The following is a 12,628-nucleotide window of genomic DNA, read 5'->3' as shown; positions in this document are numbered from 1 at the left end:
GCCGTGCACCGGCCTGGCCCTGGAGTCCCTTCCCCGGGCCGGCAACCATAAATCTCTGCAGGCCTCCACGGCCTGGAGCAGAGGTGCAGGCTCAGGCCTGCTGGTGGCCGTGGCAGCCTCCCGACTCCTGGCCCCAAACCACGGCGGCCGTGGCCACACTGGCTGTGGCACACACACACACACACACACAGGGGCGGTCAGCACGGGGACGCAGCCTGGGAGACGGGGCTGCCAGGGGAGGAAAAGCTACCAGGTGGGCACTGTTTCTGGGGTCTCCCTGTTTCAATGAGAGCCTGGCATCGTGACTCAATCATACAGCTCTTCCTCTTCTGTTTATTTCCCGAAGTTTATGGAAAAAAAAAAAACGGTTAGAGGATGAATGAGCGCGGTGAACTTTTCGCCTCTCTCCGCCGGCGTGCCAGGGAATCAAACAGCCATTCACACCTGAGCGCGGCGCCAGCGGGGACCGTGCCAGGCAAAATCAGATTCTTTGTAGCCACGTCCATTCATCCACAGTGCGCTTTCAGATTGCCAAATCTCTAGCCAATATTTCCCCTTCACTGAAGTCCCGATGTATTAAAACAGACCCTGGGCCCACAGAGCGCCTCAGACACACGGCCAGCGCCGGGCGGGGGGCTCCGGGGTGCCGAGGCCTCGAGCCTGGTAATTATATTCACATCTTCAAGGAAACCGAGAAGGAGAAATTAACACCAAACTATACTGTTTTCATTGCGCCATGCGGGTGAAATGACAAGCTGTCGCTTAAGAAGTTAATAAACAGTCTCCGTTTTGCAGGTTATCCAAACGCTGCTGAATAGAAAAAAAAAAGCCTTGGATCGCTAAATGGTGTGTAATTAAAATTATTTTTAAAATCCTCCTTGACAGGCCGGGGCTTAGCCAAAATGTAAATGACATTAAAGAAGACAATGAATTTAATTTTATTTAATGTCCCTTTTTGCAGATCCTCATTTACATAGCGTTTTTAACAAAAGCGTTGACCTTATAAATGCTGGCATTTGTACAGCTCCCTCGGAGTTGGATTTAATCACGCTCGTGCAAAGCCATGAGGGAGGGAGCTTTAAGTTCTGTGCTTGGAGATGGAGTGGAATGAAAACATTGGGACTGGTCAAATGTTTATCCTCCTCGCTTCCGAAAACAACCTGACAAGAAGATGGAAGGGGCTAGGGAATAGCCCGGTGCTGTTTGTAAGGCTTGGTAATAATCATACATAATCGTTTGGAAATATAGCTAATAAAAAATATAATGAGTGTTCAGCAAAATCGGCATTAGGCCCAAATTACATGATATTAATACTTGAACAGGTGCAGAAAGGCGCTTTAAATGAGGTAAATGAATAAAACGTCCCAGAGCACAACTGTGTGTGCTGACAAAAGTCAATGCCATGAATAATTCAGTGGGAGGACTGCCAGCAAAGGTCGCTCTCTTTGACCTTTGTGACAGGAAGTGAAAGGAAACACTGTTGACTAAAAAAAAAAAAAAAAAAAAAAAAGGAAAGAAAGAAAGAAAGAAAATCTCCAATGTGTGTTCAGCTACCGTTCTGCAATCGTTTTAAAGGTGTAAACTTCAAACTCGTAAATGAATCAGAGAGGTGCAGGGGGGTGCCGGGGGGGCGGGGTGCGGAGTTAAAATGCTTGGGGTTTGGGGCATGTGACGGAGGACAACGTGAAATCGCAGACAATGAAAGGTTAAGTCAATAATATTTTTCTGCAACCCTGTGTCAGTTATGTATAAAAATCTGAGGTCAGCTGAAAAGTATTTTCAGAGCCCACAGGGTTGAAATTTTGTAACAGCTGTTAAATATGACAAAACTTTGCTTCTCTCGCCCCCCCCCCTCCCCACCCCCCCCACCCCCCACCCCCGGCCAACTAGAGCTATTCCAAACTCTGTATGAAAGAAAATGGAATAAACAGATGTCTGGCTTCCAGACAGCAAAGTGGGACAGACTTGGAATGATAAGTCTCCCGAACTCCACAGACCAATGCCAGGTTTGCCGGGGAGGGGGCCCCGCTGCCACAGAGATGCCAGCGCGTGGGACGCCTGAGACCGTGCCATCTGGAACTGCCCCGCCGAGCACGCTCCCTCCAGGCTCTGCACGGGGCCCCCGTGCGCGCCCCGGCCGCGCGGATGTCCCAGCACCCAGCTCCTGCCGCCCCGGAGTCCGCCTGCCCCGTCGCAGCCGTTGGACCCAAAGCTCCAAGCCACCCGGCCGGGCAGGGACGGAGGTAGGAGCACGTGCCTCCCCCGGGCCTGTCCACAGGGCCTCAGGCGACACCCCGGGATGGGATGGCATGAGAGGACGACAGCCAAAGTGTGGTTCTGGTTTAGCAGCTACACCGACATCCTGTAATCATTCACAGCCTTTGGAATGCACGGGTGAGACGGGAGAGATTCATCTGCTCATAGCTGGGCTGTGTGGACAATGGGTGTTCCTAATGAAGACCATCTGCTTTTGTGTTTTCCCAGAAAACATTATTCCACGAGGAAAACGATACCCCGTCCCTTTCAGAATACCGTAAAGCATTACGTGTGTGTGTGTGTGTGTGTGTGTGTGTGTGTGTACACACACATATACACGCACATGCATGTATGTGGGGATGTGCACATGGTGTGTACACACACACACACACACGCTCGCTCCCCCGCCCCCGTTTCTGGCTCTGCAGGTCACTACAGCCACATACATGCTTCCCACCGCAGTAGCTCTTCACGGGCCATGCCTTTACTTTACAGCGTCACGTTTCTCCTTTGCCCGTGAGTTGCTGTATTCTCCTAACCCCGCCGTAGTAGAATTATATTTGCGGAGCCGTAAACGGTGGTTCCTCTAGCATTGTTTTATGGGGAAGAAAACAGTGAAGGTAAGTGAGACCTTCACAATACAAGGGTTTCACAGCGCAAAAACACCCTCACGTGTCCCCCCTTTCCGCGCTGCGGGTCTTCACGCTGCTCGTGAGTGTTTAATGCTTCTGGAAGATAACCGGGCTAAATTGTGTAATTAATTGATTTAAGGCGTCAGAGTCTATAGAATGCGATCTGCCTGCCGGAGCCGGGGGCTGACTTCTCTGTTCTCATCACACAGCAGCGCAGGCGCGGCCTGCGGAAGCGCCTCCGCGTGGGTTAGCACGGACGTGGGCCCATTGATCTCAATTCAGGTTGGAATTATTGGTTTATATCCTCAGGACAAATAGGCCTTCTCTGGTCGGGAACCGCCAAGTGTGGCCACAGGCCACCCGGAGCCTGGGAAGCACGTTGTCTCTAATTCTTTCTTAAGCCAACTAACCAAGTAGTGACAGCGAGGGTGGGGACCTGTGGACGGACTCCCCGGCCCGGTGCGGGGTGTTATTCACCGGCCCTCCAGGGGCAACGCCGGCTAGAAGCTCAACGGGAGCAACTAGTTTTCGGAGGCAGCGCGCACGCCACTGAAATGATGATCATTATGAAACTGAAACGCATCTCAGCTGCAAAAGGCTGCATCACGCGAAAGACAGCCTCCTCCCACAGGCATTTTTCTTTCTCTGATTCACACAACTTGCCTCCGTAAACACTGAATTCTTCACTTCCCCCCTAGAACTATGCCTTACGCGGAAGGTTGTGCCAATAACTGCAATCATCACACACGGATTGACACCAAGCAACAAAATGTGAATAGTCTTTTGTCGTCAGAAGTGACAGCTCTCTTTAAGAACGGTAAAAACACACATCCTATTTGTCATCCCATAAAACTACCCTTACCCTCAGCATCCCTCACGTGGAAGGTGATTAAAATTCCTATAAAATTGTCATATCTTTGAATTTAGAAGCAGAGCAGATTTTCATCAATAATTAAGATCTCCAAAGCATTGATGCCAGGCGCAAATGGAGCTGCAATCCTCCTTATTCAAATAAACTTGGTAAACCCATTAACCAAATGTTTTTTTACATTTTCCCCTCCTCTCCTGCTTCTAGCATATCAAATGATCACACACTTCTCTAGGTCAGGGAGGTATCAGTAATCGTAGCACCTATTTTAATTAACCGAAGATAAGAAGGCATTCACTCAGACAAGAACCCGCGAGTATATTTCTGCACGTGCAGGGAAAGATATTTCCCAGGCCGTGATAAAACTGAGTATTAGAGGTTATTCCGTATCCAAGCGTCGGTACGTGATGGACTGTCACACCAACCCCAAAGTGATTTTGGGAGGGGAAACACGGCGCCCAAAACACGGGTTGAGTCAACACGGCGACGCGGTCCCTGTGCTGTGCTGTGCTGAACCCCTCACCACGTGAAAAGGAGCCAGCTTTTGTAAATGGACAAAGATCACCAATGGAAGGCAGCTCAGAAGATGAAACACTTCCCACCGCGGCGCGAGCGAGGAGCAGACACGCGCTGCCTTTTCAAGCATCCTACAGTCAGAAAAGATGCCAAGAGCTGCTCAGACACTTCTAGCCAATCACGGAAAAACAAAATAAATTCAGGTACGCGCCCAACAGCCCTGAGGCGGGAAGACTTCCCCTGACCACCGCGCTGAAGACAAATATAAAGCTATTGATTTCTGGAGCTGGAGTTGGACCAAGTGTTGAACTTGCTCTCGCCGCCTGAGTGACGGCCACAACTGGTCCACCCTATTTGATTACTAATAAGAGCCGTCCCTTCTGTCAGATACCGAGCATTCCCCACTAAGCAAACAGCGATCCCAGCTAGTTCAACATTAGCATTGCTCTCCACTGGAGGCCCAGATTTCCTCAGGCTTAACTCACGGAGTTTTCCGGGTTTAATTTTTCAGACACTGGACAGCCAAAGTTCATGATCAAAAGATAACTTTGTCCTGAAAGCCTGCTGAAATCCAACCCCTCTTCAAAACGGCCTAAACCTCTGCTTCACAAAACTGGAGTCATGTGCACACGTCTAACATGTATTCGATGTGGGTACCAGTTTCAAAAACCCCCAGCCCCTCGCACCCTGGGCCTCTGGCTGTTGTTCCCCATTGTTGGGGGGAAGAAAGCCTCCCTCCTCCCGGGCACAGAAACCCAGCGATGCGGGGGGGGGGGGGGGGGGGGGGTTGCTCCGGAGGAGGGCAGGGGGGTGGTGGTGTATTTGTTGTTTCAACTAAAGCAACAGCAAATGCACATTAACACCATCAGGGCTGATGATTAGTAGCTTTAAAGGATGCAATGTGGCCCAAGGAACATGATAAATAGCAAGATGAAGAGCAGCAAATGTAAAGAATGCATACAGCTCATCTAGTGATGGATATTAATGTTGGAAAATGTAACCAGCATGTGCAATTAGTTTCAATTATAACAACTTTGGTTTGTTAGTTACATATTTGCTACTTGACATAAAACGACAGCCACAATTGGAAAAAAATTAGGAGACATTTTGCAACTAATTGAGAGCAGATTAAATTCATTCTAACACTGGGCAACAATTACAACAGTAACACCACCCAAGTCTCAACTCCGGCTATCATCCGAGATTTTAAAAAAAAACACAACACAATAATAATAATGCAAAAATAAAATACTTGTTAACAAATTAGCAAAAAGCGTTTTATGACACATCTCTGGGTTTAAAGCCAGAAACTCTCTAGGCATAAAGTGCTCCTCACAGCGAGAGCGGTGGCAGATGAAACTGCTTCCCTTGACAACTCCAAGCAATTACCGAATCCCCACAGAGCCAGCCTCCAGGTTTCCAAGTCAACCCACCTGTGCACGATAACGCACGCGGACAACAAATGCGGCAGCGCACCCGGGGAGCCCAGCCCCAGCCCCAGCCCTGCAGACAGGGCGCCGCTGGGAACCCAGCAAGGCCCTTGCAGGCTGGGGCTGGGGCTGGGGCTGCGGTTTTGTTTTGGGAAAAATAAAGAAGCCATCCTTACCTGTCAATGATGACGGGGTCTGAGGGTGTCTCGTTCCTATTGCCACAACTTTTCTTGTCACAGCACCGGCTGTGGAGCAATTGTAAACAGGGGTTTTAATATGCATGTCATCCTTTCAAGCCTGACTCGTAATTTCTTTTTTTTCTTTTTTTTTTAAGTCTGACAGCCAAGCGGCTGGAGTCGACAAAATAAGTTATCCTACCCAGGCCGACGGGCGATGTTAAACCCAGTGGGCTCACGTGCTCGGTGGCTAAACTTAGGGTGTAACTTTCTGCCGGAAGGAAGGAACGAGCCTCGTTGGGCATATCTGTTCCTTAGGAGGAGGGTGACAGAGCTACCATCTAAATTGCGATGCTAAAATATGGAAAACATGTTGTGGTGTTTGTCTTTGCAGTGAACTGAGGAGAAGGGGAGGCAGGAGGCTGGGGAATAACTTTTCACAGCTTCAGCTTTTGTTTACCTCTAATTGTCAAGCTGTTATTTCTGGAAAAGATGCAAGATGCCACCTTCAACCAGTATTTCTTTGGGGGCACTTATTAATTATAACCACAAAAAGCATGCCTCCATCTATCAGAAACTTCCATTGTTCCTTCTTTAAGCCTACCTTAACTCTGTTATTGAAACTTTAATTAAAGCAGAAATGAAACAAAAATGTTATGCTTCTTGCATTTTAAAAAAGCATACTTGTATAATGGTTACATGTCTAAATTAGCTAAATTAACACCATATGGTAGGCAAAGTATATAAAGCCTTTTAAAGCTGACAGCTAAAGTGATTAAAGAAAGTCTACAGTCTTCCACTTAGAGCTTAAATCACATCTGTGCGCTTTCTATGTTAATTGCAGTACATGCAGAAGTGGATAATAAAGAAATTCCACTTTATTGGTTGTAATTTATATTTATTACCTGATATGAGAAAAAGTCAGCTTTTGTATATTAGTGCTGTAACAATATGTCTGCTCAGAAATGGCATGTAGGCAGCCAGCACCGTAGCCAGGCGGAGCCTGCCCCGCAGAGTCAGCGGCCCGCTACTGTCGCAGGCTCGCAGGTCCTCGTTATTCCTCGCCACGACGTTCCGCCAGCCGCACGCACCAAGTCAATGGTGCGTTTTTATTTGCCGTGGAGGGGTGAAACGCGCGTGGTCGTTAGACAAGAAGCAGGAGGGGGATGGCTCTTGTGACAGGGAGCTCAGGAAGAGCAGCCTAACCACCGGGGGAAGGGCGCCTGGCTGCAACAGGGGGAGGTGAACGGACAGGCTCCCAGACCCACGCTCACATGGTCAGCTCTGCAACACGGACAGGGTTTCCTTTTATCAACACCAGCCGCCGGCACGGCTCAGGAGGCCAGCGCCGCAGAAGGAAGCAGGCAAGTGCCTGGGAGTGATCCCCAACTCCTCCGCACGGAGGATGCCGGCATCACCAGGACCCCTTCGCATTTCTGGTATCGCAGCGACAGGGCCCACCCGTTCATCGGCTCTGCTGAGCCGCCAGCCAGTTGCGGGGACCACTGTGGCAGCCTGGGGGAAGTGAGCCCGGCTCCTGGGCTGCGGCTTGCGGCCAGCCGATTACATTTCAATCGAACCCCATCCCGAAGCCGAGCCGGGTGGAGGCGCCAGGACTGCGCATCCTTTGTGGCTGCAGCTGGCGCCGAGGCGACCCACCCGCCCGCCGCTCACCCGGCCGGCCGCCGCTCACCTGCACATGATCTCGTGGGTCAGCAGCACACGGCACATCTCCGGGTTCTTGTCCTGGCCCTCATAGACGATGGCCTGCACGGGGACACGCAGAGGCGGGCGTTACACGGCGCCCTGGCGTGGGCGTCCCGTTGCCCCCCGCCTCCAGGCCCGGCTGGCGGGCAGGTGCACAGAGGGCCGGGGGAGGCAGTGCGGCCCCCCATGCCACCCTGCAGGCGGGTCACCCAGAGGAAGGCTCAGCCACGGAGGCCTCCTCTCCCGGGCGCCCTCCAGGCCAGCTCGGGCTTTCACCTCCAGAGGATTTCAGTCTCCTGGGCGGGGGCAAGGCCGGGGTGCAGGGAGCCAGGGCACATTGGTCCGGGCACCCCGGGCTCTCAGCCCCTCGGCTACCCCCACGGCTGCCGGGCCGCGTCCTGGGGCCATTGTCTACATCGAATTCCAATGTGTGTGTCGGGAGAGGCCGCTGACAACACGCTGTGACTAAAGCAGGGCGAGCCGGCCGGGGCAGTCATTTGCCCGGAGCCCCTTGCGCTCCCCGGGCGCGGGCAAGGAGGGCGCCCAGCCGAGCCCCGAGTTCAAACCCGGGTTCCAGAGGTGGGCCTTCCGCCGGTCCGGCCGCCCTGGCCGCCCTGCCAGCTCGCCCCGCCGGGCCCTGCGCGCCGTGGGCAGCCCTGGGGCCGGGACGCAGCAGCCTCACGTGGCCGCGCCGGCCCAGGCCTCCGGGCTCCTGGCAGGAGAGCCCCTCCGGCCCCAGGCGCCCGGCCCCGCGCGGCCACGTGCTCCGCGCTGGATGGTATTTGGAAATAAAGTGCTAATGGCCAATCTGGTGTTTATTTTGAAACTGCTAACAATGATTTTTCTCGGGGAAGAAGGCAGCGGCTGCGCACACGCTCGGGTAGGTTTTGAGCAGAGGCTCTGCCAGATGGTGCGCAGCCCTAGGTGCGCTCACCACGGCGCTCACCAGCTCCGCCCGCCGGGAACCCGAGCTGGGGCCGCGCCGAGCCAGCCGCCCCAGCCCCACCGCCCGCAGCGGGGAGGGGGAGGAAGGGGGAAAGAAAAGAAGGGGGGAAAAGGCCACCGGAGGAGGGGCAGAGGGCGGGGGGGCCAGGAGCCGCAAGTTCCCGGCTGAAAATTCCACGGAAGGGGGAGGGGAGTCCCCTCTCCAGTTCCCGCCACCCCCACCCCACCCCCCAATTATCTGGAAATTACTTCCAACCTCCCCGGGCACTTCTGACTCTCTCCTCCACTTCCAGGCGGACAAAGCCCTTTCCCGAGGAAACCCGGCTTCCCTCTGGGAAGAGGGCACGGTCCCTGGGAGCCACTGTCCCCCAGCCTCCCTGGACCCTGCTCCAAACCGCGGTGTCACCCCAGGCCAACGGGGCCGCCCGGGCCGCAGGGCGGGCAGCGGGCACCACCAGCTCTTCCTTCCCAGTGCGCGGCTGGTCCTGGGATGGAGCCCCGCATTTGTATCTGATTTATTTTTTATTTTGTAGCGCAAACAGAAATCCATAAACTGTCGGTTCAGCACCATTGACTCTTTGATCAGTTACTGGGCCATTCCTTTCCTTTTTCCCCCCCCTCCATCCCGGTCAGTGAGAGGAGATTCAATGCCTTTATTTCCAGAGCTGTTTATACTGCCAAGGCCCGTGGCTAAATGAACAATAAAAGTGCACTGGGAACCGGCCTCCTGCTCTAGGCAACAACAGGAAAACTTCGGGATGCCCCCAGCCACCGCTGCCTCCCACCGCGGCGCGCTCTGGGAACACCAGCCCTTCACGTACAAAGAAAGAGAAGCACCCTGCCCGCCGCCCGCGGCTCCCCTGCGTCCGAGGGACACCCTGACCGCGGGGCACGCCGCCTGCCCTCCTCAGAAAGAGGGACGATGGCCACCAGGTCTGTGTTTCCTCTCAGAGAAAACCGCCCCGCGTGACCACCGCGGACAGGAGCAGCTGGCACGCGGGCTGCCTGGGGAAGGACAAACTTTCTAGAGGGGGAGTCCCATCGGGAAGCGAATTGCCGAGCGGAGCCGGAGGCACGCGCGCCCGGCTGCAGGAGCCGGGAGGCGCTGCCCCTGGCTCGCCTTCTTCAAGCCCGCGTCAGAAACGGAGGCTCCGCTTTCGTTTCCAAGCCTGAAGCCCAGCCTGGAACTAACTGTATTTTAAATCAATCCGTGCCAAGCGGATTTAATTTACACATCGGGCCTGCCCCTCCCCCAACCTCTGTTTTTTAAGGAAAGTGGGAGGGTGCGGGGGGGGGGGGGGTCTTTAAAACAACTGAACAACAACGTACGACCGGGCACAGACCCAGCCAGAAACTGCACCATGTCAGAAAGCAAGGAAGCGCTTTTCTGCACTTAATGACGTTTCCGAGAGCCAATAGTTATCCTCGGAAAAGTTGACCAAGACAGGTTAAATAATTTAATAAGGAGCTGCCTGTAATTATGTTATTTACAAGGTATGACAGAGGGCGGGAGCAGGAGCCAGAGCGGCTCCGCAGAGCAATGGGCGGGTTTGAGTGACCCCTGGAGCTCGGAGTTTGAATTATGGAGATGGGGGGCCGAGAGGTGAAGATGGGCTAGAGGAGAACAAGGTGACTTTTCACCCCAACACATTTAACTTTTAAATTCAAATAAACGTCTCGTGTTACTAGACCATCGTGCTGGAAAGGAGAAAAAGGGAACTAATCAAGCCCCACTCGCCGGGCTTCGGAAAGGAGTTCGTCACCGTGGTGATGAGGGGAAAAAAATCAATGAAATGATTCCAAGGAGAGAGAAGAAAAAACACACACCCGTTTAAAAATACACGGAAAGGGGCATCTTGAAATTTTTCTGTCACGTATGAATTACCATAATTAATTAAGAGAGAACTTGAATCCCATCACAAGCCATTTAATAAAGCATATCTGTCCTGTTGTAATGACAACCTCAACTATTTCACCGATTGCTTCGTTTATTCCAATAAATATGGGATTCTCATTAGCATGTCCAGGAAACTAAGCGAGAAACAAAAACACACAGGTCCATTTGTCAGTCTGCTCGCCTCTGAAGCCCGGGACGAGCCCAGCTGAGCAGCGAAAACTCATGCAGACGCTTAAAACTTTCTCACCTGCTTGGTCATGGAATCTATGAGGCGAACGTACAGATCCTGCTCCGTTCTCACTCCTGCAAGAGAGGGAGAGAGAGAGAGAGAGAGAGAGAGAGAGAGAGAGAGAGAGAGAGAGAGGTACCCATCAGTTTAGCAAGGGCACCCGGGCACAGGAAGTCCAGGGCTTAGGGACTGCACCCTCGTGATGCAGCAAAACTTAAGGCTTGGCCTTTTAAAAGGCAAGAAAGAAAACCCCAATCACTTCTCGCTTTTTTTTTTTCCTTTTTCCTAATTAAGAACCTTAGGGCTCTCAGGGTTTGCTTTCCTTGAAAGGTGCAAGAAATGTGCCCAGCTGAGTGCAGGCCTGGCTGCCATACCCACAGGCCCATGTGGTCATTTATTTTTAGAAAACAGAAAGCAAGATAAGGAAACAGAGTCTGAACTCTTTCTAACGCCTCTCGAGGATTTTTTAAGCATCGGGAGCCCGGGAAGGAAGTTATGCCCCCCGGTTTACCGGAGCCACCCCCATCTCAATCATTAACATTAATTTGCAAAATTGAAGAAAGTCACTTAGAAGTGATGTTCAGCTGGAGCGCCCCATCGATCCGCTTTTTACTTTCTACTTCGAGCCCTACCGGTTCATCATGTGAAGTGCCATCGACTTATTGATCGTTTATGTTTTGTTTTCCTTCTATGCCATGAGAAGATTTCGTGTTTACATCCATGTCATTTTAATCTCAAAATCTTTACGTCCTTTAAGCATCTCGGGCAAGGAGAGCCAGGGCGCTGGGCAGGGGCGGGGAGGCGGCGGCGGCGGCCACTTACCATTGCTGTACAACAGCTGGAGTTTGTAGTGGATGCCGTTGTTGGTTTTCTCGTTGTTGGGTTCCTGAAAGTAACGATAAATAAGGGCATTTAGTAGCGGGTCGGCCGTCGGCGCGCGCGGCCACCGCGCTCGGTCCCCCCTGCACGACCGAGGCCCCCCGGCCTCACGCAGCGCAGGATTCCAGGCTCGGAGCGGCGCGGTGATGTCACTGTCCCGCTCGCAGCCCCGCGCCCTCCCGGCCCCGCGCGAGTCCGGGGGCGCACGGGAGGCGCCCGGCCCACCGCGGTCCGGCGGGCGCACGTGGTCCCCGCCGGCCGCCGAGGGGGCTCTCCGGGCCGCCGCGCCGGGGCACCGCCTGCCTCCCGCTTCTAGGAAGACGGAGGGTGTGATCGCGTGCTCGCACTTACTTTCTCTTTCTCCACAAAGTCCACAAAAGCGGTCCTTTCGATCTCCACCGGCTGCCCCTGCCTGTCGTAGAGCGCCAGCACGAAGTGGAAGAAATTGGATTTCCGGAGGTTGGAGGGCGGCTGCTTCTCGAAGTGCGCCCGCGCCAGCCCCACGCCGCTGCGGGAGGAAAGAGACAGCGGCCCGGTGAGCGGCGCGGCGCCGGCCGGCGGCGGGGACGCGGCGGGGCCGGGGCGCGCGGGGCCGGCGGCCGGTACGTACCTCTGGGCAGCCGTGTTGGCGTCCACCACCCCCGCCGTGTGCATCCACGAGCGCACCGGGTTCATGCCGCTGCCCAGCGGCTCCTCCTTCATGGTCGTCCCCCCGCGCGGAATATTCTCCTGAATCCCAAACATGAACCCTGCTGGCGGCGGCCGCGGCTCCCGGCCGAAAGCGCTTCCGCGAGCAGCGGCGCTCGGGGCTCGGCGGCAGGCGGCTGCCCTGGCCGCGCTGGCCCTGCTCGGCGCCTGCGGTCCGGCCCGCCGCCGGCTTCAGCCCGTCCCGGGCAGGCACGACATACACCGGCGGCCGGGCGCTCCGGACGGCCGGGGGAGCGCGGGGGCGGCGACACCGGCGGCGACACCGGCGGCGGCGCGGCGCCCCGGAGAAGCAGGAGGAACGGGACGCGCGGCCGCGGCGCTGGCTGTTGTTGTTGTTGTTTGCAGGCGCGCTCAACGTGGTGTCATCCTAGCCGGGCGGCGTCCG

At 54.4% G+C, this 12,628-nt stretch overlaps 1 protein-coding gene across 2 annotated transcripts in view; it reads right to left on the bottom strand.

The window, feature by feature from the left end:
• The window catches only part of EBF3 (EBF transcription factor 3), a gene marked incomplete at its 5' end in the record, with an annotated part of 116,245 nt that extends 103,966 nt beyond the window's left edge, over window positions 1-12,279 (bottom strand). For both annotated transcript variants that reach the window (XM_079793364.1, XM_079793363.1), the window contains 6 exons: window positions 5,879-5,947; window positions 7,572-7,645; window positions 10,675-10,730; window positions 11,479-11,542; window positions 11,887-12,043; window positions 12,146-12,279. In XM_079793364.1, the coding sequence (XP_079649490.1) occupies window positions 5,879-5,947; window positions 7,572-7,645; window positions 10,675-10,730; window positions 11,479-11,542; window positions 11,887-12,043; window positions 12,146-12,279 (554 nt within the window). The remainder of the gene's footprint in view (window positions 1-5,878; window positions 5,948-7,571; window positions 7,646-10,674; window positions 10,731-11,478; window positions 11,543-11,886; window positions 12,044-12,145) is intronic.
• Between the last annotated feature and the right edge of the window lie 349 nt (window positions 12,280-12,628).

This window comes from Cnephaeus nilssonii (assembly GCF_951640355.1).
Source record: "Cnephaeus nilssonii genome assembly, chromosome: 16".
NCBI classification, from domain to species: Eukaryota; Metazoa; Chordata; class Mammalia; order Chiroptera; family Vespertilionidae; genus Cnephaeus; species Cnephaeus nilssonii.
The sequence above is the reverse complement of the archived record's forward strand: the minus strand, read 5'-3'. Positions and strand labels throughout refer to the sequence as shown.